General features: G+C 35.5%; 4 protein-coding genes, 1 long non-coding RNA gene and 2 pseudogenes across 10 annotated transcripts; 3 read left to right on the top strand and 4 right to left on the bottom strand.

The window, feature by feature from the left end:
- Window positions 1–2,222: 2,222 nt before the first annotated feature.
- Window positions 2,223–3,563, bottom strand: LOC104786240 (uncharacterized). The gene is made up of 2 exons (XR_767468.2): window positions 3,430–3,563; window positions 2,223–2,659 (listed from the first exon to the last, which is right to left on the bottom strand). It is a non-coding gene; the product is annotated as an uncharacterized LOC104786240 (long non-coding RNA).
- Window positions 3,564–3,983: 420 nt separating this feature from the next.
- On the top strand, window positions 3,984–6,283 carry LOC104786225 (uncharacterized; annotated as a pseudogene). The gene is made up of 3 exons (XR_015596661.1): window positions 3,984–4,587; window positions 4,853–4,881; window positions 4,984–6,283. The product of XR_015596661.1 is annotated as an uncharacterized LOC104786225 (transcript).
- Window positions 6,284–6,341: 58 nt separating this feature from the next.
- Window positions 6,342–8,606, bottom strand: LOC104786217 (glutamyl-tRNA reductase-binding protein, chloroplastic). Its single transcript, XM_010511578.3, has 5 exons — window positions 7,947–8,606; window positions 7,739–7,819; window positions 7,181–7,285; window positions 6,917–7,066; window positions 6,342–6,793 (listed from the first exon to the last, which is right to left on the bottom strand). The coding sequence occupies exons 1-5, from the start codon at window positions 8,316–8,318 to the stop codon at window positions 6,545–6,547; spliced, it is 957 nt and encodes a 318-aa protein (XP_010509880.1). The 5' UTR covers window positions 8,319–8,606; the 3' UTR covers window positions 6,342–6,544.
- Window positions 8,607–10,185: 1,579 nt separating this feature from the next.
- LOC104786164 (protein MANNAN SYNTHESIS-RELATED 1) lies at window positions 10,186–12,818 on the top strand. Its single transcript, XM_087455817.1, has 6 exons — window positions 10,186–10,607; window positions 11,022–11,175; window positions 11,264–11,334; window positions 11,419–11,504; window positions 11,584–12,163; window positions 12,249–12,818. Exons 1-6 carry the CDS (start codon window positions 10,506–10,508, stop codon window positions 12,525–12,527), a joined length of 1,272 nt encoding a protein of 423 aa, XP_087311943.1. The 5' UTR covers window positions 10,186–10,505; the 3' UTR covers window positions 12,528–12,818.
- Window positions 12,819–12,900: 82 nt separating this feature from the next.
- Window positions 12,901–20,031, bottom strand: LOC104786173 (calcium-transporting ATPase 9, plasma membrane-type-like). The gene is made up of 32 exons (XM_010511525.3): window positions 19,192–20,031; window positions 18,977–19,093; window positions 18,848–18,887; window positions 18,646–18,758; window positions 18,426–18,557; window positions 18,241–18,330; window positions 18,075–18,144; window positions 17,869–17,939; window positions 17,705–17,788; window positions 17,541–17,618; window positions 17,389–17,460; window positions 17,206–17,289; window positions 17,027–17,109; window positions 16,830–16,938; window positions 16,701–16,756; window positions 16,574–16,616; window positions 16,409–16,492; window positions 16,162–16,299; window positions 16,017–16,082; window positions 15,832–15,930; window positions 15,582–15,692; window positions 15,244–15,411; window positions 14,928–15,152; window positions 14,732–14,848; window positions 14,525–14,623; window positions 14,280–14,417; window positions 14,059–14,159; window positions 13,919–13,964; window positions 13,701–13,835; window positions 13,518–13,625; window positions 13,340–13,431; window positions 12,901–13,239 (listed from the first exon to the last, which is right to left on the bottom strand). Exons 1-32 carry the CDS (start codon window positions 19,378–19,380, stop codon window positions 13,134–13,136), a joined length of 3,264 nt encoding a protein of 1,087 aa, XP_010509827.1. The 5' UTR covers window positions 19,381–20,031; the 3' UTR covers window positions 12,901–13,133.
- Window positions 20,032–20,477: 446 nt separating this feature from the next.
- LOC104786190 (GATA transcription factor 24) lies at window positions 20,478–23,496 on the bottom strand. 4 transcript variants are annotated; one of them, XM_010511543.2, is made up of 8 exons: window positions 23,251–23,496; window positions 22,191–22,499; window positions 21,967–22,056; window positions 21,751–21,884; window positions 21,531–21,662; window positions 21,105–21,210; window positions 20,929–20,994; window positions 20,478–20,834 (listed from the first exon to the last, which is right to left on the bottom strand). In XM_010511543.2, exons 2-8 carry the CDS (start codon window positions 22,482–22,484, stop codon window positions 20,766–20,768), a joined length of 891 nt encoding a protein of 296 aa, XP_010509845.1. In that variant the 5' UTR covers window positions 22,485–22,499; window positions 23,251–23,496; the 3' UTR covers window positions 20,478–20,765. The 4 variants fall into 4 exon arrangements, with proteins under 4 accessions (XP_010509845.1, XP_019082804.1, XP_019082814.1 ...); XM_019227259.2 differs by having other exon boundaries at window positions 21,961–22,056; window positions 23,251–23,491; XM_019227269.2 differs by having other exon boundaries at window positions 20,478–20,828; window positions 21,961–22,056; window positions 23,251–23,488.
- Window positions 23,497–24,141: 645 nt separating this feature from the next.
- Window positions 24,142–25,692, top strand: LOC104706056 (putative F-box protein At3g21170 pseudogene; annotated as a pseudogene). The gene has a single exon (XR_015595404.1). The product of XR_015595404.1 is annotated as a putative F-box protein At3g21170 pseudogene (transcript).
- Window positions 25,693–25,737: the final 45 nt, after the last annotated feature.

Raw genomic sequence — 25,737 nt, 5'->3', positions numbered from 1 at the left:
CCTTCGTAATAATTCTTCTATTTGTTATTTTTATTTTTTTTTACTCTTTTTATATCTTGAACCAATGTATATGCGGGTCCTGCTATTAGTTTGTGTACGAATGTCAGCGACATCATGTCGCAAAAGAAGAAGAACATGAAGAAGAATTGGTGGAGTAAGTGTTGGTATCCATCTCCACCCTTCATACTGATTAATCCATTTCTTATATTAACGAGTGATACAATATTAGTAATAGGCTTAACTCACTCCCAAAAAGCTATGCCCAAACAATTATGTTTCTTCCAATAATCTTACGATGTTTCCAAAGATCAAACTTGTATAGATTCTCTGAACAGTCAACCATATATGTTTTAGTTCCATTACGATTTCAATCATTTTCTTTCTTACTCAATCATGCATGTTGAATAGTAGGGACCGTCCTAATAAGTAATAGCTACCATACGTTTTCTATCTTTTTTGTTTTTTCCTTGGCTACTTGTTGCCTTTCTAGTTTACCACTTTCGACCACGTTTTTATAGTATTATATTATTATAGCTAGATAATCCGCACTACATTACGAAATATTTTTCAAATTATTATTATTATTATTTTTTGTAATAATTAAATAAAAAATTTAGAATTTGATGCATTACCTTCACTTAGATTTTAGTATTTTTACTTATTATAATTTTTATTTTTATTTATGTGGTTGGATTTAAGATTTATAATTACACTCTCTTTTTGCCAATAAAATATTTAATTTATATATAATTATAGTCTTTTTTTTAGGCAGTGAAAAAGTGATTTAGTTTAAACAGATATTTTTATCTTGAGAGAATGGAGATTTCCCTGCATTCCTAGGTTGTCCAATCAGAAATGGATCTGCAAAGCCACCACAATCAGAAATGGATTTTAAAACTTCACTCTTTGATTTAAGTTACGTTATATAATGATTCTAGATGAATATATATATATATATATATATATATTTTTTTTGACAACATTTGTTAAACAAGATTGATGGATGAATCACATATCCGGCTATTCCTTTCTCTATAATGAAAGTTATGATTCCTTTAAAACCTGCTTTTTTTTTTTTTTTATATATATGTTAAAAGGCAGATATAAGCCAATTAGTTGAACTTGAGTAAATAAGGGATGCATCGACACCAGTATAAGAAAGTAAATACATCAAAGTAAATGATAAGCACGAAAGAAATATAAGATTAGTAAGGTTTACTTATAGATCTCTTCCTCTACTCGATTACAAAATATCTAAAATAATCCAAATGTAAATCCTTGAATTTAATTTAAGAATCCGGAAATCCACTTCTTATTTAGGGGCTAATGACTTACACTGCCAATTTGATTATTTTTACCCTCCTCCTTGAACACATTGCACATGCCATTGTTCTCAAAGCAAGTTAAGTTTGTGCCTAAGCTAAGGGGAAGACGTCTTAAAGACAAGATATCCGTAAACAATGTATTAAGCATCATGATTGATGGTTATTCTAGGTTACCATGAATGTGGCAAGCCAAAAGATCAATTTCATTAGCATATGGAGGCTAAACTAGTTCACATCATAATTCTTTAGACATGGGAATGGTTTGTACCTTCTTAAGAGGATGCTTAGTCATAGCAAGCATGATGTCATATATCATCGTAGATTGATAATATGGCGACGTGATTAGTGACTTTTCAGATCCAATACTGCTCAAAAGTATGACTTTCTCCCATTATTAATGAGTTTGCTATTCTTCTCAATGATCATCTGACTCGCAATATATTCTTCTCATTGTTAACAACACTGTTCAGAGAAAAAGCACTATGGGAATAGTGAAAATGAGAAAAAAAAAAAAAAAGTAGAAATCACTATGGGAATAGTGAAAATGGCTAGCATCTAAGCTATATTCTAAAATGAATTACTACAAGAATATTGAGTTTTAATAGTGTCTGAATAACGCTATCTATCGATACTATAGCGTTTTGACAAACGCTATATCTGCTCCCGTCATTGTAGGTCAGACACTTTAGATAGCGTTTTTTTATTCTGCTATTATATTATCGTATACAATAACGTTTATTCGTCTGCAATTTAATATTTTATAATAGCATTTTTTTTTGTTATTAGTATATTAAAATGGAATTGTTATATTTAATAAATGTAATTGTCTCTATTTATTATTTTATACTAATTTTATTCGATATATAATAGAATTCTAGAATTATTTTAGAGACGGTATATATCAAAACACTTTATTAATTGTCACAAACAGACGTAAGTTCAAATAAGCGCAAGCAACAACTTTTTACAAACTTTTATATGTTTCCATCTTCATCTTGACTTGTAATCACTTCAAATTATCGGGCTTCACTCAACCCATGTCTTCTTACTTCAAACCAACGGCGTCATAAAACCTTTTGTGGTCACAAATAACTTCGCTAGAGACTAGCTTGTTGAGACAGACATCACTTTTCCATGTTAGTACCGAACAGCGAACACTTTGGCGACATGGAGGAGAGCGAGCTCACCGTTGAGCTCACCAAACACGGAAATCAGTTGCATAGAGAAATAGTACCTTAGAGATGAAACTCTCGAAGAAGGAAGAAGAATACTAGTGATTGTCGTCTTTCCCCCAAAAAAAATAGATCCGTAAATAGATCTACAGTTGTACGCACCTACGGTTCACCAAAGTAAATAGGATCATTAGGGTAAGAAGTCCGCAACAACAGATCCGTAACAAATACATCATTTGAACAACATAACGAGATGCTAAATCGATTCAATAAAACAAGAAACCAAACGTCTTAGTTGCTCTGTCTAGATCCATTAATCTAGCCACCATGAACCTTGTCGATTCAATTTCTCATGCCCCTTTCAAAGAAAACAAACGAAAACAAATAAATGACAATTTTTTTTTTTTAAACTCCATACAAAATTAGGGGGGAGAAACCTGATTCTAAATCTCGTGAATTGGTAATGAAAGAGTAAACAAGAGGTGGAAAACTTTTTGAGAACATAAACAGAGAGATAGTGAGAAAAATAAACTTAAGTGAAACCATGGATTGATGGGGAGAACAAAAATTTCTTAGCCCTTTCAATTTTTTAAGGTTTTTTAATCCAAATACTTAGCGGGCAAATGAATTATTTTTCCGCGTTAACTATGTCAATAGCGTTTTTAAATATACCAGTGCTATGTATATTACATTTCCAAGAAGCTTTTCCAAAAATAAAAATCAGACCAACGAAACACAGCGTTTGCACTCTAACAAACGCTATCTAAAACTAAAAGGTATATCAACTATAGCAAAAGATCACAAAACGCTATATTATAATGCTATTAATACTATGATTTCTTGTAGTGAATATAAATGCAAGTCTTCTTTTTACCATAAGAGGATTGTACAGGATAGTTAGAGTGAGAGATTCATTACAAAATCATACCTACCTTTGGAACAGTATCGTCTCCATAACCTAACTGATACTGATTCCATAACCAAATATCAATAAAAGGATACGATTCTTATCTGATTCTCAGAGACGAACCTACGTGATTCTCAGACTTGTACTCGGCCTACTGGGCTCTTCTAGGTATGGCTCAAATACGTTTTTCACGTGTCTAGCTCGTGTTGCCATACGATATTCGATATTTATGTCACTAGTAGTATAACATGTCAAGTCAAGTCTACGCTTTCTAATCAAGCAAGAAAGACTTCTCATATGCTTTGTTGATCAAGTAAAGTTGACTTTATTTTAAAGAAATGGTGTACGAAAAAAAAAAAGAATAAAGAATACTAGCTACTACACTGTAACTGTTTCAATATCGACAAGTAAAGTAATATTAGAAAAATGCAAAGGGAAACGCATAAAGTATATAGCATTGGTTGCGTAAGGAATTTTAGAATGTATTACAAACAAAGAAACGTTAGCATTCTTAATTCATATATATATATATATATATATATGAAGACGTACCAATACTCTCAAATTAATCATCTTTATATCCATCATAAATTTCATATCCTCCGTGTTCCGTTCAGCCATGAATTGTGAGTCAAAGCAGCAATCTGTTCATCCTCTTCTCTTATGCCCTTATGCAAAATTTAAAAACAAGGAAGACGAGTTTCGATGGATACATTTCAGAGAGTCACCAACTCTTCCCAATGCCGACAAGTCTACATTATCATCTTTGTCACACATCTGTTCCTTAGATTTGTGCAACAGCAAAGACGGTACATATGACGAGGTCTCATGCCAGATTTGTGAGAAACCTTTGGTCGGTACTTTATTTTATTCCTGCAAAGAATGTCTTGGCGAATTTCCAATTGCTTTAACCTACTACCACAAAGAGTGTATGGAGCTGATACAAAATCACCCGCATCATCCAAAACATTCTCTCCGACTTCAAGCTAATTATTCGAGTAAGATATGCTTATGTTGTTCAGATGATTTTTATTGGGTTTACGATTGCTCTATATGCGATTTTACTATGTGTCTATTTTGTGCTAGAGAGCCACCACTCCTTGCAATAGACCATCCAAAAAGGCATGAGCCTACCCAGTGCCGGTCCGGTGAAATCCGAGGCCCAATACGAAAAAAGAAAAAAGTTTAAGGTTTTTTTCTTTTTAAAAAATAATATTAGCTGATATTTGTTTTGCTAGCTATATGGGACTTTCACAAATTTTTATTTATTAACTTTTTTGATTTTGAGACTTTTTTGCTAATTATGGAAATTTTTTTTTGCTAATTTTGATAAATTTTTTCTAATTTTAAAATCTATTTTATTAATTATGTAATATTTTTTAAATTATGTAGCCTTTTAACTAATTTTTGGATTTTTTTGGAGCTTATTATTGGACATTTTAAAAAAGGATGAGACCTTTTTACTAGTTTTGGGGGGGTTTTGAGGCCTTATTATTATTTTTTTTGAAAAAAAAATTCCTGTAAAATGGGCTTCGAAATGTTGAGGCCCAATACGAATGTTTCATCAGAATGGGTGAAGGGCCGGGCCTGAGCCTACCCTCTTTTGTTTTCCTCGAACAAGCTCATTATTGATTTGTGACATTTGTGGTTTGAGTAATACTAGTTCTATGATGTATTCATGTCGTCAATGTGATTTTGTAGCCCATAAAACTTGTGCTTACTTGCCATCCATCATAAGAATATCACGTCATGAACACCGCCTCTCTTTCACTTCTTCGCTAACTCCTGAAAAATGGTTGTGTGGAGTGTGTCGTGGAAAGATAGACACAAATTATGGAAGATATTATTGCGTCAAAGGTTGCAGTTATGGTGTTCATTCTAAATGTGCAACCAGAAAAGATGTATGGGATGGAAAAGAACTTGATGGACAACAAGAAGATCCATATGAAGAAGATATTACTAAGTCGTTCGATGAGATAAGTGATGGAATTATACAACATTTCAGTCATCAAAATCATCATATGAGACTCGACGATGAGACCAATAGAAAATTTGACGAGAACAAACGTTGTCAAGCATGCACACTTGCTATCTGTGATGAAATTATTTACAGCTGCATGCAATGTGATTTTACCCTCCATCAAGAATGTGCCCATCTTTCTCGTAAGAAACAACATGCGACGCATCCTCATCCATCCCCTTAGGCTACAAGTGGATGATATAGAGGATTCATTCATATGTAAAGCTTGTAAGCGTGAAAGCAATGGGTTCGTATACTTGTGTTGTGAGGGGAGGTGCGATTTCATACTAGACGTACGTTGTGCTTCTTTATCCGAGACATGTGATCGTCGATGTCATCCACATCCCTTGTTTCTTACATCTGACCCTCAAACTACACAAAGTTGTTCGATTTGCAATAAACTTAGACGCCATCGTCTAAACTGTGGAGAATGTGGTTTTGTCATGTGTTTTAAATGCGCAACATTACCTAATAAGCTAAGGTACAAGCATGATGAACATTTTCTCATTTTTTCTTATGATAAGAAAGTAAAGGGTCAGTATTTGTGTGATGTCTGTGAAAAAGAAGCTGATCCGAATAAAGGGATTTATATGTGCAAGGATTGCAATGTCATACTGCATATTAAATGTTTACTTGGAGATAAGGTCATGTATATGATGCCTGGTAAAACAATCATATTTCATCAGTTAAAGATTGATATTCTTCTCAATAACCGTCTTACTCGCGACAAATGCAGCCATTGCAATAATCGTTGTGAAAATAAAGTCGTCTACAAAATATTTGATAGAGAAATATTATGCTCTTTTGTCTGTGTGTTGAATCGTAAACCTTAATGTAATATTATATTATTCTTTAATTATCTACTTTTCTCTTCATAACGAATGTATTATTTGGGCATAAATTAAGTGTACACGACCTTTTTCAAAACTATTCAAAGATAATTGAACTATCGCATAATCATATCTCCTATTGGACAAAATCTTACATCATGTTTGGTGCATGCCCTATTTACTCAGAACAGATATCCAAGAGATACAACAGAGAGCCAATGCCCAGTTGTGGCATAAACTGGTAAACAAAGAATGATAATGTGGACAACAACAAAAAGAAGTCAATACCGTTACTGTGCTCCCTTGAGTGATGATCCCACTACTTGCTTAAGTAGTTTAACCTTGTTGAAATCTGCAGGACAATAGCTTTTCTCTACTTCCCAAGCAAGCTGTGACATTCCATTAAAGGATGATTTTGCTCCCTTTTCATCTGTTACTTCCATCGGAAATGGAATCCTCACATCATATACACCTCGTGGAGACCATACTCGGAGGTCGAATCCAAGCCTATCCATCCATATCATCTTTGTTTCTGAAACCTGGTGTGAATAGAAAAATGAATGATAATCCTGAATAACAAGTGAAACTAGTAGCTTTGCTCCTGCGATTGAACATTCCTTTAGAGTATTTGCATAGCATGTTGAATATACTAAGTTACTAACCACAAAGTCCAGATCCACGTATACGTTGCAGAAACGAAAAATATCTTCCATGTTGTAAGTGTTGATCTGGTTGACAATGTCTTCTGCAACATCCCGAAGAGGATCAGGACTTGCATTTTTATAATCTGATGACGCCACCCAGATTCCGTCCTGTAAACGATTTAAGACGTTATCAGAGTATTCATGAGATGAACATGTTCTTTGTTAAGAGACATAAGAGAGAGTTAATTGTCAAAAGAAACTGAAAGAACTTGCGATTTCTACCTCCATGAAGTCTTCCATTTGGAGTACACGGTCAACTGCAACAACATATAAACTATCCTCCTCAACTTCTTCCCCAAACTTTTTCCTCCATATGGCATTAAGACGCTATATCAAACATGGTGACTTCGATTCAGTTCAACTAAAAGCACATGAAGAGGAAAGTAAACCTAGAATCGTACAATCAGTGTTATGAGAAATAGCCAAACTGGTTTCCACAAACATCTCCAAGAGGCTACCGAAAAGTCAAAAACCAACACCACTATCTTAAAACAACACACTCCATAGCTCCTTAAAAATACCAATAGAAAACACTATATGAATAGAGAAAATAGCTAACGTCTAAGCTATAATCTAAAATGAATATACATGGAAGTCTTCTTTTTTACCCTAAGAAGTATCTACAGAATAGTAGTAGCAAGGACGAGACACATTAACAGATCAATCAAGAAACCTTATCGCCCAAACAAAGTACAATCATAAACAATGCACACTTAGGTAATACTCCAAGACTAATGATGTGTACTTTGGAGTAAGAGATTTGAGTAAAAAAGCTCATACCTTTTGAACAGTATCGTCTCCAGGTCGACTAATACTACCTTGTATCGTACACTGAGGAGTCCTCAATCCACATTGCTCTAACTGATTCCATAAACAGATAATCAAAAAAAGGATACGATCAAAAGAAACAATAACCAAATTCTTAAGAAAGGAGTAAACTTTGCAAATTTTTCAACGAAGGAATTGAGTAAGAAAGAAGAAGACGGACCTGAACATGAAGAGCAGACCTCTTGTCAGGAGTGAAAGTGCGGTTGAGGCAAAGAACAGGAGTGCCATCTTGGTCAACGGCAAAGCGAACTCCAACGCCAAGAGGCCAGCCGTCGTGGGTCAAAGTGGATAGAGTTCCAACTGATGAAAGCTCCATGATACTCCTCGATACCTCCGCCGGAAAGGGCTTGTGAGTCGTCGAAGCGGAGGTCGTCGTCAACGGAGTAGCGGAAGCCGTTGAAACAGAGCATCGGAGCGAAATTGGACGAAATGGGTCTCGTTTTAGAGAGATGAATTCGCGTCTCTCGGTGGGTTTGGCGAAATTAGGAGATGGGAGAAGAGTGAGAGCGAAGGATTGGGTTTGGAGTTGCATTTTTTGGTTTGCTCTGAGAGAGAGAGAGATAGAGAAGAAAAGGACTCTGCTTTGTCTTTGACGAGATCAAGATAAACAAAAAAAAAACTTCGAATAGAACAAAACCGGAGACTCGGAACCGTATCGATGTAAAACGAAACAAAATTAAAAAACCGGAAATTGCCCCCGGTTATTGTATTTTTATAATATGGAGTTCATCTTCACACGTCACTACACACAATCATCATGACCAACAAATCTTCTTTTTTTTTTTTTTTTTTTAAACCAAAAAAAACTCTCAGAAAATGTAGCTTGAAAATAGGACTTCGTTCATTATTTATTTGTTGGAGTTATTATTATTCACTACACATTTTTGTGTGTTTGCCTATAAGTGTTTACAAAATCATACTACAACAACAGTGCGTCAGTATATGATTGGGTAAGGAGTATTGACGTGTGCATAAGTGCATTAGGTAAAAAAAAAAAAAAAAGAGAGTTGCATCAAAAAGTTATGAAGCGGTGTAGTAGACTGTTACGCTACCATTCAACAATCAATCAAGTGTTCATTGTGACCACCTCACAAACTTAGAAGATAAGGAATAAACAAAAAGAAAACACAGAAGGAAGAGTCATGCATGAATTATAATCATTGTCATCGATCAGCATGTGTTTTTCCTGATGTTCCACCAAATTTTTCTCTGTGTAAATTAAACCGGCTTTTTTAATTATGAAAACATAATTATATATGGAGACATGACTAGTGGTTACTATTAGGCCTGAACAGTGAACACATTTGTTTCAACTACTTTTATATTATTAGTTCGGATCGGTTAGACTTAGTACCCAAGAACGTAACAGGCATCCAAATATACTTGGAACGTAACAGGCATCCAAATATACTTGGAACGTAACAGGTAAACCCACTATTTTCAACCTATATTTGCATATTAGATTTGGATACAAAATAACCAATTCAAACTACACGGTAAAATTTCCGTTCCCACTCATTCTACCTTTTTATTCGATTAAATACTGAATTTTTAGATATTTTGAATATTTTCGGATTCCATTCAGATATAAAAAAATAACAATATGAAAGAAAAATATCGATTTTAAATTAACCAAAATTTTAAAATACTCTAATGGTTGTTCAACTCAAATACTAACCTGAAGTCCAGGCCTGATGATGATGTGGTACGTTGAAACTGAAACTGAAACGATTAGTACAATATGTGATTAGCAAAAGTTGAGCATGAACTCGTACGTGGCCTCTAACGAAATTAAAGCTATATGCATCATTACAGTTACTTTTGACTCAAAGTTTACAGTAATGTAATTACTCAATTAGTCTCATGTCAAACAAGTGATATGTTTAAAATGTGTTTCAAACCTATCTGTAATCCCTTCCTTTATCATTTGCTTATAATTTGTTTGTTAAGTAATTACTCTTATCTTATATAAAAGGGAATTTTAGTAGTATATTCTTACTTTATCATCAATGATATAGAAAGTACATTATGCATCGTTACCGACTCCCTCTTTTTAATACGACTAGTGATGAGTCCGTGATTTAAAGATTTTTTTTGTTTCCATCAACCACATAGTTGGTAACATAACCCTAAAAATGATTTACGAAATTAATTAACAAAAATGTAAAATGCTAAACAATTTCTGACTTTGAAGTTACATAAATGATTTAACAGTCACAATTAATTTTTTGACTCTCATCTTTTCTATATAAAAGTGAAAAGATTAATAAAAGCAAAAGAGTCACAACATGTTTTTAAGAAGAAAAAAAAAATTAAGAAATGTCGTATTAGTTTGACCGGTTTAGTGAAACCACCGGTTAAAGTGTATACCAAGATTCACGGCAGAAGTGTCGGTGGCTGTGTTAATGTGTAAGATAGCGTAAAAGACTTCAACTTCAGCAATCAACACTGACAATAACACTCCCTCAAAACTCAAAAGGAGTGATCTTTTTCGACAAACATTTATTGAAAAAAAGAAAAAGAAAAAAAAAATCCAAAAGAGAAACTGAGATTTCATATTTGAGGAAGATAGATTGTCTCTATCTGCCCCACGACACAACACAACACAACACCTCTCTTTGTTGGAGTCTCTTTTTCTTCTCTTCCTCTCTCTATATTTTAACTCATCTACTAGTCAGAATCCTCTGTTTTTTGTAAGAGAGAGAAGGGGTAAAGAAATATGGGTTTTGATTTGAGGCAAGTAGTTGCTGGTATTCTCACCATTACCATGTTTGTGATGCTTGGACAGATGCTTCATAGAGATTACTTTGATTCTCTTCAGGTTATTAAACTTCTTTGCCGACAGTTTTTTTCTCTTTTGTTCTAATGTTGATACTCATTTCAGCTGAGTTCAAGTGTGTTCTGTTTGATTTCTCTTCTTCATTGTTTGTGTTGATGCTTCTCTTCTTACATGCGTTTTAAAAGCAGATCTAATACAATTAGTTCAAGTGAATTTTTTTTTTTGCTTGATTTATGCATCAAAACCAAAACTTTCCATTTTTAGATCAAATGTTAGATTGCATTTTGATCATAAGATACCTAAATTAGAGAGTCAACAGTTTTTTTCCAGCGGGTCATTAGGACATGATTGATTTCATCTCTTTTGGTGTAAACTAATAGTGAAAAAGGTTCAACCTTTTCTTTTCTTCTGTAGCTTCTTCTTAACTCAAAGTCCTTTTTTTTTTTTTTTTTACAGGAGAAAGCTCAGGGAGATGCACAAGATATTGAATTTGAAGGATCTAAAGTCGCTGTGAAAGATGGTCTTGTCGGAACCGTTGAAGGCAATAGTAAAGGACCTTGGATGGAGGATAACACTGATCTTAATCCTTGTTGGCCAACATTACTATCCGGTTTGTGTCTTTTGCAGTTTCTTATTTTTTTGTTTTGCATTATTGATTCTGGACTATATTGACAAATCAAAGGACTTGATTGTTGCAGATGAAGCTGTATCATCGAAAGGGTATGTTACATTCTCACTAACCAATGGTCCTGAGTACCATATCTCTCAGGTATATCAATACTCTGGTCTTCTTTATTAGTTTCCAATCTTTAAAACATGTTTTTTTGTGGTTAAAAATTGTTCTCTTGTTTAGATCACTGATGCTGTAATGGTGGCAAAGCATCTTGGAGCAACCCTAGTACTTCCTGATATAAGAGGAAGCAAACCTGGTGATGAAAGGTTAGGGTTGTTTTGTTGTATGTTCATGACATTTTTTGGTTTGCTGATTTGTTTCTAAGCAATTTAACTGCTTGATCAGGAATTTTGAAGATATCTATGATGCGGATAAGCTAATTAAAAGCTTGGAAAATGTCGTTAAAGTTGTGCAACAATTGCCTGAAGAAGTTTCTCTAAGGAACATGGCCATTGTGAAGGTCCCTACAAGAGTTACAGAAGATTACATTAAGGAGCACATTGTTCCCATCTTCAAATCCAAAGGAAACATTCGAGTCGCATCATACTTCCCTTCTGTAAACCTGAGGAAATCCTCACAAGATGGCGAAACTGATCCTGTGGCGTGTTTAGCAATGTTTGGGTCATTGGAGCTGCAACCGGAAGTGAATGCAGTGGCTGAATCAATGGTTGAGCGGTTGAGGACTCATAGCCGGAAATCAGGTGGCCGTTTCATAGCGGTAGACCTTAGAATCGACGTACTTGAGAAGAAAAATTGCCATACAACTGGTGTTGGAGGGTCCAAGACATGTTACAACGCGCAAGAGATTGCTTTGTTCTTGAGGAAGCTTGGATTCGCCAGCGACACAACTATCTATCTGACTCAGCCAAGATGGGACAGTAGCCTCAACATCCTTAAGGATATCTTCCCGAAAACGTTCACTAAGGTAAGTAGAGATTTCCACATTCTTTATTCCAAGAAAGTGTTTTACACTATTGTTAATCTTGATTTTGTCACTTAACTAATGGCAGGAAGCAATAATGCCGGCAAGTAAGAGATCAAAGTACCTTGAATCAGAGAGTTCTGAGTATGAAAATGCTATCGACTTCTACATAAGCTCAAGAAGTGATGTCTTTATTCCAGCCATATCCGGTCTGTTTTATGCAAACACAGTAGGCAAAAGGATAGCTTTAGGTAAGCCTCAAGTGCTAGTTCCTGCAGAAATCTCAGAGACATCTGGCCTTGCTACAGATTTTATCTCTCCGTACATCTCAAAGAAGAACCACTTGGCTTATTCATGCTTTTGCTGACCTTCTCGCATTTTTAAAGTAATCTCCACGCATACTTCCTCGGAAGGCCTTCTCAGTTTTCATCAAGTGTAAGCAATTTCATTATTCTCTTGTTTTTATTTGTAAGTTTGCTTCAATATAAGTTGGGTTTTTTTTGCATTCTATAAATTTTGCTCTATAGTGCGAAACACATAAATTGTTTGTAAGATTGATTTAGTGTTGAGGGTTTCTAGTGAAGGAAGAAGAAACATGTGAACTAAGACAAGGATGTGATCTTGCTTTTCTCGAAAACCATGTTCATTTTTCCTCAAATCTAGTGGTAATCACACAGAGAATCCTCCATGTAAATACAACACTTTTGAAACCAAACCAAAGACTAAGCCAAACTCTCTCGTTAGTACAACCACAAATCCAATTCAATTCACAGTTGCACTTTTACATCATACAAAAAGAAGAAATAGGAAAAGGGACAAAAGAATTGAATCATTGCAGTATACATTTGAAAATATTTTTACCATTTAAAAAAAGAAAGAAAGGTTAGAGGTTTAGGCCATTGTCACAGGTTATATATCTGTTATTGCTTCTGTAGTTCCAGTATCGAGGAAGGTGAATCTAGTTTTTGTTGTTTTACGCACTCCTTGAAGCTTTGTATTTACGGAACGGTTTCTTGAAGTAGACGCTCAACGGAGTCTTGGGCACAGGAATCAATTTCCCAACAATTGCAAGTGGCCAGCTGCATAAGGAAGTAAACAAATTGTTCATTCAGAGTTCTGTTAAAACAGGAAGCTATGTTTCATAAACACTGAGAACAAGTTTGGAGAAATTGGACCAACCTGACCAATCCAATGACAATAGAAGCAAGCCATAACTGCCAGCTGAGTCTAACCGTGTGGGCAAACTTTCCGAGGAAAGTAACGATGAGTATCTGCATTTTTTTACCAGAAGCATTTTTACTATCAAAGTCTCAAAAGAGAGGAAACAATTCAAGGTGGCTTTGTGTGATTGTCATACCTGAAGTATAAAAGTGACTCCAACAATTGCGATGAAGAGAGGGTTCTTAGATACTCCTCGGAAAACATTCATTTCATCAGGTTTCCTTGCATTGAACTCGTTGAATATCTGGAAGACTTGCAAGATTAAAAACAACTACAAATGTTTTAAGACTAGATATGAAAGAAGAGATGATTTGCTTACTTGACACATGACAAAGGCATTGAATATCATAGTGTTCTTTACTTCCAAAGCATGTGCATGGTTGTCGTGGTTCAAGCCAAGAATGCCTAAGCCTGCAAAGTTGAGAACTAGGAGAACGGCCACTTGATAGAATGACTGCGACATCCCCAGGTTTCAATATCAGATATTTGCAAGCTAGAAAAAGTATTTGATGAAAATATCAATCAAGAGAAAGTCACCTGAACAAGCAAGTTCCTCCACATGATGTTTGTAATAAGAGGTTCCCTGCAAATCCAAAAAAACAAACCATCACGAACCATAAGAATGAAACCACATTTACCTAATTTTGTTTCACTAATCATGGACATGATGTTTATACCTTCTTCCAACAGGGGTCCTATGCATAAGGTGATCAGTTGGTGGCTCTGTAGCGAGTGCAAGTGCTCCAAGAGTATCCATAATAAGGTTAACCCAAAGTAGCTGCATCAAAAAACACCATTCTCTGTCTTTTATCCTCCATAATTTACCGTGACTTAAAAAGTTCAACCATTTAAAAAGCATAAAGGTTCATCCTCGAGAGAGAGGGGAAGATTAGTTTACCTGGACAGCTTTTAGAGGAACATCACCAGAAGACATTGCTGCTACAACATTGATTATCAGTGCTGCAACATTCACAGTAAGCTGGAACTGTATGAATTTCTGAATATTTGCATACACAGAACGACCCCAGCGAACAACCTGAAAGAGTAAACAGAGTTGTGTGATTCTAAAGGGCATATAAAGGAATAGCTGTGGAAGTAGTATACACTCAAAGATGATAGTTTTATACAATATAGTAGACTAACCTTTACAACTGAAGCAAAATTGTCATCCAAAATAATGATGTCAGAACTCTCTTTCGCAACTTCTGTTCCTGATATACCCATAGAGAGACCTATATCTGCCTATACTCCAAAGCAACAAAACAAGAGTCATATTTGGAAATAATAAAACACAATATCAACTGTTGAAGAACTTTTTTTATCTTATGAGAACGATAGAGGGTTACTAACCTCATGGAGTGCAGGAGCATCATTAGTACCATCACCAGTGACAGCAACAACATCTCCATTCTTCCGTAACGCTTGAACAAGTAAAAGCTTGTCATTAGGCGAGGACCTACCCATAACCTGCATTTTTACACCCTATGTTAGTGTTTGAAAGAGCAGCAGTAAGGTCATATGATCATTGAATTTTTTATTGTCATACCGTTATTTTCTTGGCTACTTGTTCTCTCTCTTTTTCAGATAGTTCACGGAACACTTTTCCTTCGATGATAGTAGGCTCAACGGCGTCTGTATCTGAAGAAAGTATACCACACTCCAAAGCAATTGCTTTTGCTGTTTGAAGATTGTCACCAGTCACCATTCGTACCTTAACACCAGCACTGGTGCAGATTCTCACTGCTTCTCTGACACCAGGACGACAAGGATCCTATATTGCATTGATCAAAATTGAAAGCATCACATAGTCAACTCATAAATCAAACCAATAGTTACCAAAGAAAGGCTTTCAGAAAACAAACCTTTATTCCAACGATAGCAAGCAAAATCAATTCATCTTCTGGTAAATCCCATTTATCCAAGTCCTCTTGTTCCTTGGGAACTTTGTTCAGCTCTTGTGTTCTGCATGCAATAGCAACACAACGCAAGCTATTTTTCGCCATGCTGTCGATAGCAACCCTGAAAAATTCCTGCAAAACAAGTTTCCAGACACGATTTTTTTTGAAATTTGAGATGAAAAGCATAGTGTAGTCACAAACTTGGTCTTCCTACGCTAACTGCAGAGAGTGTCCAAGTCAAATTTTTAACACCGTTTTTAATTCAAAAAGTTTGTAATTTCAAATTCTTTTAGTAACCTCACCTTCTGGCTATCAATGGACTGAAGAGTACCATTTGAGTCCATGTATTGTGTACAGCAAGCCAAAACTATCTCTGCTGCTCCCTTCCAGTGAATGAAAACTTCAGAATCACCCTGCAGTCATTTAGTGTTTAGTTACTGAAATCTCAGCAGAACATAGCGGTGAACTGAACCAGCAGCATACTGCAATGCCTCCACAGTAAAAATAAAAGTTCTGTATTTTGAAAGTTGGAGAAAGGATCAATGAAATTACTCGAAGCACAGCAACACCTCCACGCTTTTTCTCTGAATTGAAAGGGAAAGCATGGATGATAGCAGACTCCGACCTGATGGTCTCAAACTTCATCCCCAACTGCACCAATAGCTTCTTTTAAGTATATTTGCCCATACAGAGGAAAAATATTCCAAAGATGGACCAGGTAAACGAACATGTGATACCTTATACGCCCAAGACAAGATAGCCTTCTCTGTGGGAGATCCAGAAATCTCCACCTCTCCACCATCCTACATAGAGCAAGGAACTCAGCATTTTCCTTGTTTCAATCCATAAGAAGATTCAACAATATTAGAGTAGAGAAACCACCTTGGGATGAAAAATGTTTCCTGTAGTGTTCTGTGCCACTCCTTCACTTATTAAGTCAACAAGTTTAGGATGGAGTCCAGAGGGGTTGTCTGCTACATCCATCTTTGATCCTCCAGCATAAGTCTCAACCACAGTCATCTGAAATGTTTCAAGGAGTAAAGTTAGCTATCTAGAAGGGTATGATGATTTTCATGTCAATGAAGAAGCTCCCCATAACGCTGATACTGAGTTTTACTGAGACACTGACCTGATTCAAAGTTAAAGTTCCAGTTTTGTCACTGCAGATTGTTGTTGCTGATCCCATGGTTTCACAAGCTGAAAGCCTCCTAACCTGTTTAGAAATTGAAAACGTTGTTAGAAAATAACCAAGAAGAAAGAATTAAAGCTGAGAAACACATGTCTAGATTCTTACCAAAGCTTTGTCTGCCATCATCTTTCGCATTGAGTAAGCCAAACTGCAAATTTGGAGTCAAGAAAAAGTACATCAACACAATGTAGCTAGTTATTTTCTGAGTGGGATGATATCAAGTAAGACTTACGTGAGGGTAACTGCTAAGGGAAGTCCCTCAGGCACAGCCACAACCACAATAGTAACCTAAACAAGAGCCAGAGTTAATTCATATGTCTAACTAATAACATAATCTAAACTTCGTGGGATTAATACTTACAGCGATTGTAAATATCTTTACACAATCATCTACAATGTCACTGATACTTGTCGTCCCTTTGATAAACTGAGTCGCTCCATTAGTATCTTGGGTAGTTCCCGTAAAATATCTGTAAAAATAAACTCACTATTATAGCCCACAACATGGCATGAAGTTGTAAGCCAAGAGATTAGTTGACAAAGGTAAATGAAGATTACCTCACAAGAAGAGCCACCAGGACAACAAGAGCCACTGAGAGCCCCACTATGCCGATGAAGGTTGCAAGACCATTTAACCGCACCTGTACAAGATTACCAAAACGAACTGTTAGGCTCCTTCAGGACATTGTAGTCACCACAAACCCAATAAACAAGTGATCAATCAAGATGATATATACCTGCAAGGGGGTTTCTTCACCAGTATCCTCTGAGATACTTGCCATCAACAGTCCCCACTCAGTGTTGATTCCAACACCAGTAACCTGTTCAAAGACTTACAAAGAATTAACTACCAGGAAGAGTGAACAAATATGTGAAAACAGAAGTAAAAAAGAAAAAGGACAAAAGCCTTAAAGATTTACCAGCATGTTACCGACTCCATCAGCTACTTTACAACCAGACATTAGAAAAGGGGACTTTTGATCCTTGTGAACCTGCAACAATGGTCTGTATTAGCAAGTAAAAAGAGAATATAAAGCATAGAATTGCACAGGCAGAACCATAATGAACTCACAATCTTGCTTTCACCGGTCATGCTAGATTCATCAATAGCAAGAGAATGACCACTAATCAGCACTCCATCCGCAGGGACCTATATGAATACAACAATACAATAAGGCCAAATAGTTATTTAATTCTGAAACCACGGATGGAATATAAAAGACAAAGTATACATACCTGGTCACCTATTCTAAGAGGTATAACATCTCCGACAACAACGTCATAGATTGAAATCTTCACTGTTCTCCCTCCTCTCATGACCTGTAAGAGTTTTCGTTTATTTAATTATCAGCTCAAAAGAATATGATTTCCAAAACAAACTAAGATCTTAAAGCAAGCACCTCCAGTTGTATATTTCTTTTTTCATCGTTGAGGTTTTGAAACTGAAGAGATTGGCGATAGTCACTAACAGCTGAAAGAATCAAAAGATAAAGTGTAAAGAACGATTCTATCTTAAATGAGCAAGATTGGGAATGTTTTCAAGAATTGTCATAGAACATGAATACAAATTGTAGGTAGTAGACGAAAGAAGCATGTATAGATATACCTGTAACAACAATGACAAGCAAAACTGCAAAGGCAATGCTTCCACCATCAAGCCAACCTTCTTTCAAACCCTGATCATGGAAGTTATAACCAAAAGAAAGAAGTAGATAAAATTAGTGCATTCCTGATTTTGAAAAAGCAAAGAACTTTACAAAAGGAAAGCATACCTCTGTCTTGATTCCCAATGCCAGTGATGTTATAGCCGCTATGATCAAGATGATGAGAGTTAAATCTTGCCATGCTTCCCAGAGGAACATCTTTTTGGGAAAACACAGAGTCAAAAACGTATGAGTTATATCCACAGACTGATAAATAAACACCGTCGATGAAGTTATAAAAAGGATTTGCTTACAAAAAAGTTTTTGCCCTTCTTCTTTGGATAGGTGTTAGATCCAAATGCATTCTTCCTATCTATCACCTCTTTCTCATCCTCATTGATTCCTTGCTCCAGATTTGACTTCAACTTCTCTGCAACACCTTTAACCTGAAAGATCATATATATCTAATAATGTGAGTATCATCAAATCTTCCAGTCTATAAGACAAAGATGATGAGAGAGTCTTGAATCATACCCCTCCATGTTGCTGCAAATTGGTCATGTTCTGGTTCCTGGTCATTGACACAAGCTTTTCGAGATCAATGTCAAAGTTACCAGTTGAAGCAGCTGGTGTTGATGAGCCAAACGCTGATTGATCCCAAAATAACAAAGTAAAGATTAATAATCATAGGAAACCAAAAACAGAGATATGATTGAATTATGTGAGATCATCATACCAAGTTGTTGTTCCCCAGCCAATTTAAAAAGCAATGCTGCCTGATTCATAAAAGTAATAACAGACGTGAGATCAAGATAACAAACAAACAAGATTGTATATGATAAGAAGGATTATAAATATTTAATACCCTAATGACTTGAGCATGTGCCCTGATCATCCTCCTTCGATTATCATAATGTTCTTCTTTATTAAGATCCAGAGTGTATCGAAATCGACGTGATGCGTTCAACACAAGAGCCGCTTGCTGCACAATTGATGATGATCACAAAATATCAAATCAAATGTTACAATTCACAAAATCTTTAGGCAAATCAAAGAAGAAAGAAAGAAAGATATGTATACCCTCCAACGACGGAGAGATTCGACGGAAGCGTTCTTGGTGTTATCAATGTCAAAAGGATCATTAGGATCATGTTCGAGCTGTTCATGATCAGAATGATGTTCTTCAGTTTTAGCCGAACCAGCTTCCATATCGTCGTGACGACCTGACATTGACGTCAGAAGCAATCCATTGCTGGACGAAGTGCTCATTCTTCCTTCCTTCCTTGTAGGTCTGATCACGTCTCAGGCTTCTTCCTTCTTTTCAAAAATAAGGAAGAAAAAGAGAAAAAAATATAACGCAAAGAGAGAAAGAAGAAAAAAAATAGAAACGACCTCCTTCCTGTTTTATGGATTTGGTCGTTATGAAATGGTGTGACGGAGAGAGAAAGGTTTGCCTAACTCCTAAGAGAGAAGAAGAGAAAGGCAACAAAAAATAAAAAGAAAGAAAAAAAAAAAAAAAAAAAAAACAGAAACAGAGCCACTCTCTTCTTTCTCTTACCTCTGTGTCAATCACAGAGAAAAAAAAAAAAAAGAGAAACTAATTTTGAGCTTTCCTAACAAAATAACCCAAAAAAACAAAAACAAAACTAAGAAGAAAGAGAGAGAGTTTCAATGGAATGAGTTCATTACTATTTTTGGTTTGGTTTGGCAAAATTTGTGGAAAGTTTGTTTTTTTTTTATGGGAAAGAGAGAGAGAGAGAGAGCACAATGAAGGAAGAAAGAGATTTTCCCGGGAAAGAAGAACATGGTTGCATCTCTTTACCATTAAATTTAACATGGTGGCATCATATCTCTAATCAATCTCTATTTTTTATATAAAAAATTATTAAAAAAAAACAAAGATTATTCCTTGTTCTCAGACAATCAGATCTAACTATATTTTTGATTGTTAGTTCTTGCCCAATTCATTGGAAACTATTACAAGCAAAAAAAATAAATCAATTTTTAAATTTTACGGGAAAATGACATAAATTAGTAAAATTAGTTCTTATATATTTATTGTAATATTTTGATAATCTATTGACTATTGTTCACCTCGTATCATGTAAAAAATGGTATACTCCCCAATTAGCTCCATTCCTTAATATACTCCAAGGAAGATAATGGAAAAAGAATTTGAAAAGAATAAAACAATGTGACAGAGAGAGAGAGAGAGAGAGAGGGGATAGTGAAGTTGCTGAGAAAGTTCGTATTAACCTGCTGAACGTGTGTACGACAATAAGGTCACTTGTGTTGCACGACATAACCAATCATTGTTTCGATTTTTATATATATTTAAGATTCCATTTATCTACTAAGTACGCTTGTTATTTAAATAGCATTGAACTAATTAGAATCAAAGTACAAGTTTTCCGTCTGAAAACTAATCAAAACACACAGGTGAGAGTGGCTGAGCATAGTGATTTTTATCTTTAATGATGAGTGGTGAGGTTCTAAATAATGATGAAAATGTGTCCTCAACGACTGAGATTACAACAGAGATTATGAACCCATAGAAACCCTAAACCTAACTCAGATTCGATTCCATCATAAAGGAAATGAAAAACAAATGTTTCTGTTGAGATCTTTTCTTACTTGCAATGGTTTCTCAGTTTTCACTGTGAGTTGCTCAGGTCACCAGCTACTCCGATCACTTGATCAGCCTCGAGATTTGGATCCTGCAACTAAGTGATTGAGAAACATAAATAAATGTATGTCATGTCCTGGTCAGAGCAAATCAATCTCCATCTCTATGGAAAACTGAGGTCGCTAATTCACCTCATTCACAGGCAGATTCTGGGGCGTTTCAGGAGGAGGGACTTTGGATAAGTCTCTAAGAGTCCCCTGATATTATATTGTCAAAGGAAATGTTATGGTTAGATTTATAGTCGGATAGATAGGCTAGATCAATGACTCAAAAAGTGATCTATCTGATAAAGAAATCATTAGCTAACCTTGTTTGCCCACATTAGTCCACATGCATTACAAAGTGTTCTTGGCCCTGCAGGTCCACGTCGCATCATTGGAGTTGACTTCTCACTTGTTCCACAGTGCCGACATCTTAACATGTTCACAATTAAAAAACATGAGAACAGAGATAAGCTTTGACAACTTAAGTAGACCAAGCTCATCTACAATGACTTGCAACAACATAGTCAGCTCAATTATTGTTATCCTCTCACAACTAGTGATGCCATGATGACAAGTATACGTTCCAGAACTGAAGTATATAGACATAATTTATGGAAGTGAACGTCCTAAACTGGTTACCAAATAAATTATTTCCATGTTCTAGAATTTAGAGTTGATTGAGGTTTTATAACGAGTTGGCTAAAGGTTAATATAACTGGTATGAGTAATTTAAAGCATTTTCAACTTACAAAATCTCTGGCTTCTGAGTCTCACTCCCTTCTACGGCCCAGCTTTGGCTTGACCCCCAATCTGATCCAGTGGATGGAGAATCATCATTGCTTGACTTAGCCGATGTGAACTGACCTTTCTTACGCTGCATTCTGCATGAGACAGACAAAACCTTAAGTACAAACAAGAGGTATCTCAAAAGCTTACAGACACAAATCCTAGTAGTTGACAAAAATGTACCTCGAGGCTACATCTTTCCTGACTGCGTAGCGAACTGTCTTATCAAAATTTCTCTCTTTCCGTTTCTCCCTAAATCTGATCAAAGAAGCTAACCGCTGCGGGACACTAAGCCTTTGAGGAGTACCAGATAGACCCTGGTTCATTTATTAGTCAGCCAAAAAGTCGATAAATAAACTAAATTCCCATATATGGTATTAAATCTATTATTACCAGTACCCTATTGTTCTGATGAGGTGATCCATAGGATGGCGGGAGTGTCTGTGGTGGTACTTCACGTCCACCAAGTAATAGAAGCACAGCTTGAACCTGCATTAAAAATATTAAGCAACACTTCAATAAGCGGGAAACAGAAAAACCATCCAGCTGGATACCTTGACCATATATATCCATAACTAAAACCATCAAAGAACCAAAAATTACTAAAAAAAAATAAAGTGCACCTTCTCAGGCGAGACACGGTCGAAAACATAAACTTGTCCCTGGAAGGACAACGTCAATTGATCTCCATTTTCAATACCACGGTCTACAACTTCACCGCGGTTATCAGCTGCGTTTCCAGGGTGAGTAGGAATGTCTGTCTCCACTCCTTCATCCATCCCACCATCAGTATGGTCATCCATCAAACCGTTTCCATGATCGATATGGTGCAAGCCCTGGTGTTCATACTGCACATGCATTGGATCATGTGCTACGCCAATGTGCATTCGACCATTGTTTCCACGATGTCCATTCATGGTCTTTATTCGTCACTTTGTTACCGATAACATTCAAAGAAACATAATATATTAATTAAGACTCGAATTTTCCTCAAGCCAGATTGTCGAAGACAGGAAAGGTTGAAGAAACTCAGAATAGTCCATAAAATTTATCACATTAAAATTGAGTTTGCAATACAAAGAAACTACTTAAAGCAAAAAGGAAGCTCATTAACGGTAACTCGATTAGTCACAATACATTCCCTACTTCAATAAATATTTTTGGGTTCTGACACAACAAGCTCTAAAGATTCTTGAAGTGATCTTTTAAGCATTTTTAACAGAGAATACACCAGCACTGAAAGTACAAAGGGAACTTTCTTTCAAAACAAGAGTAGAAGAAACTAATCTAATCTCGAGTAACAACAACTTAAAACAATCAAAACACCTTAAAACCCTAACCAAATCCAGTAACAAAATTACGATTATAGCTTCACATCAGCGAGGGAAACACAGAACCTGAACTACATGGCATCAATCAGATCGAATTGCAAAAAAAAAAAGAGTCTCCTTCTTTCACGCTCTCTTAAGTCCAAAGTCCCAACCTTTAAAGCAAAATAACAAATAAGACAGAACAATTCCAAATCCCCAATACTAACTACTTCCAACTAAAAAAAAAAAAAAAAACCCACCAATTCAACATCTATCGCCCAGTTCCTATATCATACATACAAATATTTCTCACTTCCACACGGGAAACCAAAAAAAACAAAAAAAAAACTGAAATTGAGGTTAAAATGGGTACCTTATTGTTCACAGCAATCCAATCAAGAACGATGAAGAACCTTTTCAAAGCTAATTCACGGGAAACAATGAAAAGATAAAAGAGGATTTGATTGTACAAAGAGCGAACAAGGTTTAGGGAGACAAAAACAAAATACCAAAAGGGGTAAACGGAGACGAGAGCGAAAAAAAACAAAAAAAGGAAGCTCCTTTGATTGATTTTGATTTTTTTTTTTTTTTTTTTGGGTCTAAATGATTGTGGCGAAAATAAATAAATTTTACATTTTTCCTAAACACGTCATCGTTTCTTTATAAGCCAAACGGCGTCGTCTCAATAGAAAAAGGCTTGAGACTACTTTTTTTTTTTTTTTGGACCTCATCCTTGATTGGCTTAAAAAAAAATTAAACCTACAGTAATTAGTAATTACACATTCTTACACTACAAACAACACAGTTGGTTTAATTGATCACTTAACCGGATTAACCCACTCATACTGAACCGTAATTTATCTAAAAATGGTTTCCTAGCTTAGCAAATAAATTAAAAGATACAAATGAAATCATTTAAATTCTAAACTTTTAGTTTACTTAAATACACTTAAAAATACTTCTTTTTTTTTGTCAGAAAAAAACTAATAATACTTAATGAAAAAAAGAAACAATTTTTATTAAGGATTGAGCCAAATAAATAAAATGAGTACAACTACATTTACATTGAATTTTTGTTGAATCTGCATTTAATGTTACAACAAATATAACAAAAGAAATCATCAATTAATAATAAGAATTCAATGTTGAGAAAAAGAAAGCTATAATAAGAATTAATTTTACCAAAATATTCATATATTTACAAACTAAATAAAGAAAAAGAAGTAAAAAACATCCAAAAAGATAGAAGAATTTATCTACTCTATCTCTTAATAGTCTTGATAACTATATATGATCTTCCCATAGTCTTGATTATAGTTATTGAACATATATAGACTTCTTAAATATGATCTTCCCATATTAGTTATAATTATCTTGATTCTCTCTCCCTCTGCTTCCGCTTGCTTGTTCTCTCCATTTGTGACTTTCTTTGAAAGTTGGTTTAATCACAGTAGTCGTGTGTGTCAGATGAAGTTCAGCAACCTTCCGGAGGATTTGGTAGTTGAGATACTCTCTAGAGTTCCGGCTATATCTTTGGCAAGGTTACGATCAACATCCAAAGGATGGAACGATTTGATTAAAGATGGGAGAGTACTTGCTAAGAAGCACTTTGCTCATGCTCCAAGGCAACCTAAGGCTCTCTTGTTGATTGATAACAGGGTTTATTCAGTGAGTAACAATCTTCTTGGAGTTGACAATAACGTTGATGCTTTATCTGTTAATGTAACATGTCACTTTAGCCTAAAAGATCCTCTTTCTAATAATTCTTCAGAAGAAGTTGATATACTCGACGTCTTTCACTGTGATGGCTTGTTACTATGTAGAGTCAAGGACTATAGGCTGGTGGTTTGGAATCCATGTTCAGGTGAAACCAAGTGGATTCAACCTAGAGATTCGTACAAGGACGACGACTTTTATATTCTCGGTAGATCCTCTTGCAACCAGTACAAAATCTTGAGGCAGGATTGTATCATCGATTCTGTCCAACATCATTATGAGTATGAAATCTATGACTTTACCTCTAATTCGTGGAAGGGTGTTGGTGTGAGAACCGACTTGTATATTCCTGAGACTAACAATGGCATGTCTGTAAACGGAATTACTTACTGGTTTGATATATGTGAAGAATTCTTAGTAAGTTTTGATTTCTCAACAGAGAGATTTGGAAGTGAGCCTCTCCCACAATGTGATAGTGTTTTAGCTTTATCAGTGACGACTGGACAAAGGCAACAACTTTGTATGTTATCTATTCATTACACATATGTGATCATGGAAACAAATGTTCACTTATGGATAGCAACGAAGAGTGAGAACACGGGAGCAATGACATGGAGAAAGTTCCCCATAATAATCGAGGGAGTAGATCCACGCTATCGTTATCATTTTAGAGAATACATGAGTTTCTTCGCTTCCCTGGTGAAGGAGAAAGCTGTTGTAGTTTCTTGTCATAGACCCAACCGACATTCCAAGAACATCATACATATTGTGGTAAATGGTGAATTCATAGAATTGGGTCACCATGGTGCAAAACCTACACACGAATTATCTCCTACCCCATATCTCCTCATCTATGTTCCAAGTTTGGTTCAAATCCAACATGGTATATAATTCTTTGGAGGAGGCAAAAAGGAAAGCACCAAATCAGCTAGTGCATGGCCTTGTAATTGTCACACTAGTCTATGCATTATATAATCCAACTCTTGGTATTTCAAAGATATATATGTATTGCTAATTTAATTATGACTTGATGTTGGTTATCTTTTATTTATATATGGTTTGATCTTGATTATATATAAAAAATATTATTTTTCTTCTATCTGAACACCACGACTAGTGTGAAATAGAAAGATCCATTTTCATT

The sequence above is a fragment of the Camelina sativa genome, chromosome 1 (assembly GCF_030686135.1).
Source record: "Camelina sativa cultivar CO46 ecotype springtype chromosome 1, ASM3068613v1".
NCBI lineage: Eukaryota > Viridiplantae > Streptophyta > Magnoliopsida > Brassicales > Brassicaceae > Camelina > Camelina sativa.
This window is presented reverse-complemented; position numbering and strand designations above follow the sequence as displayed.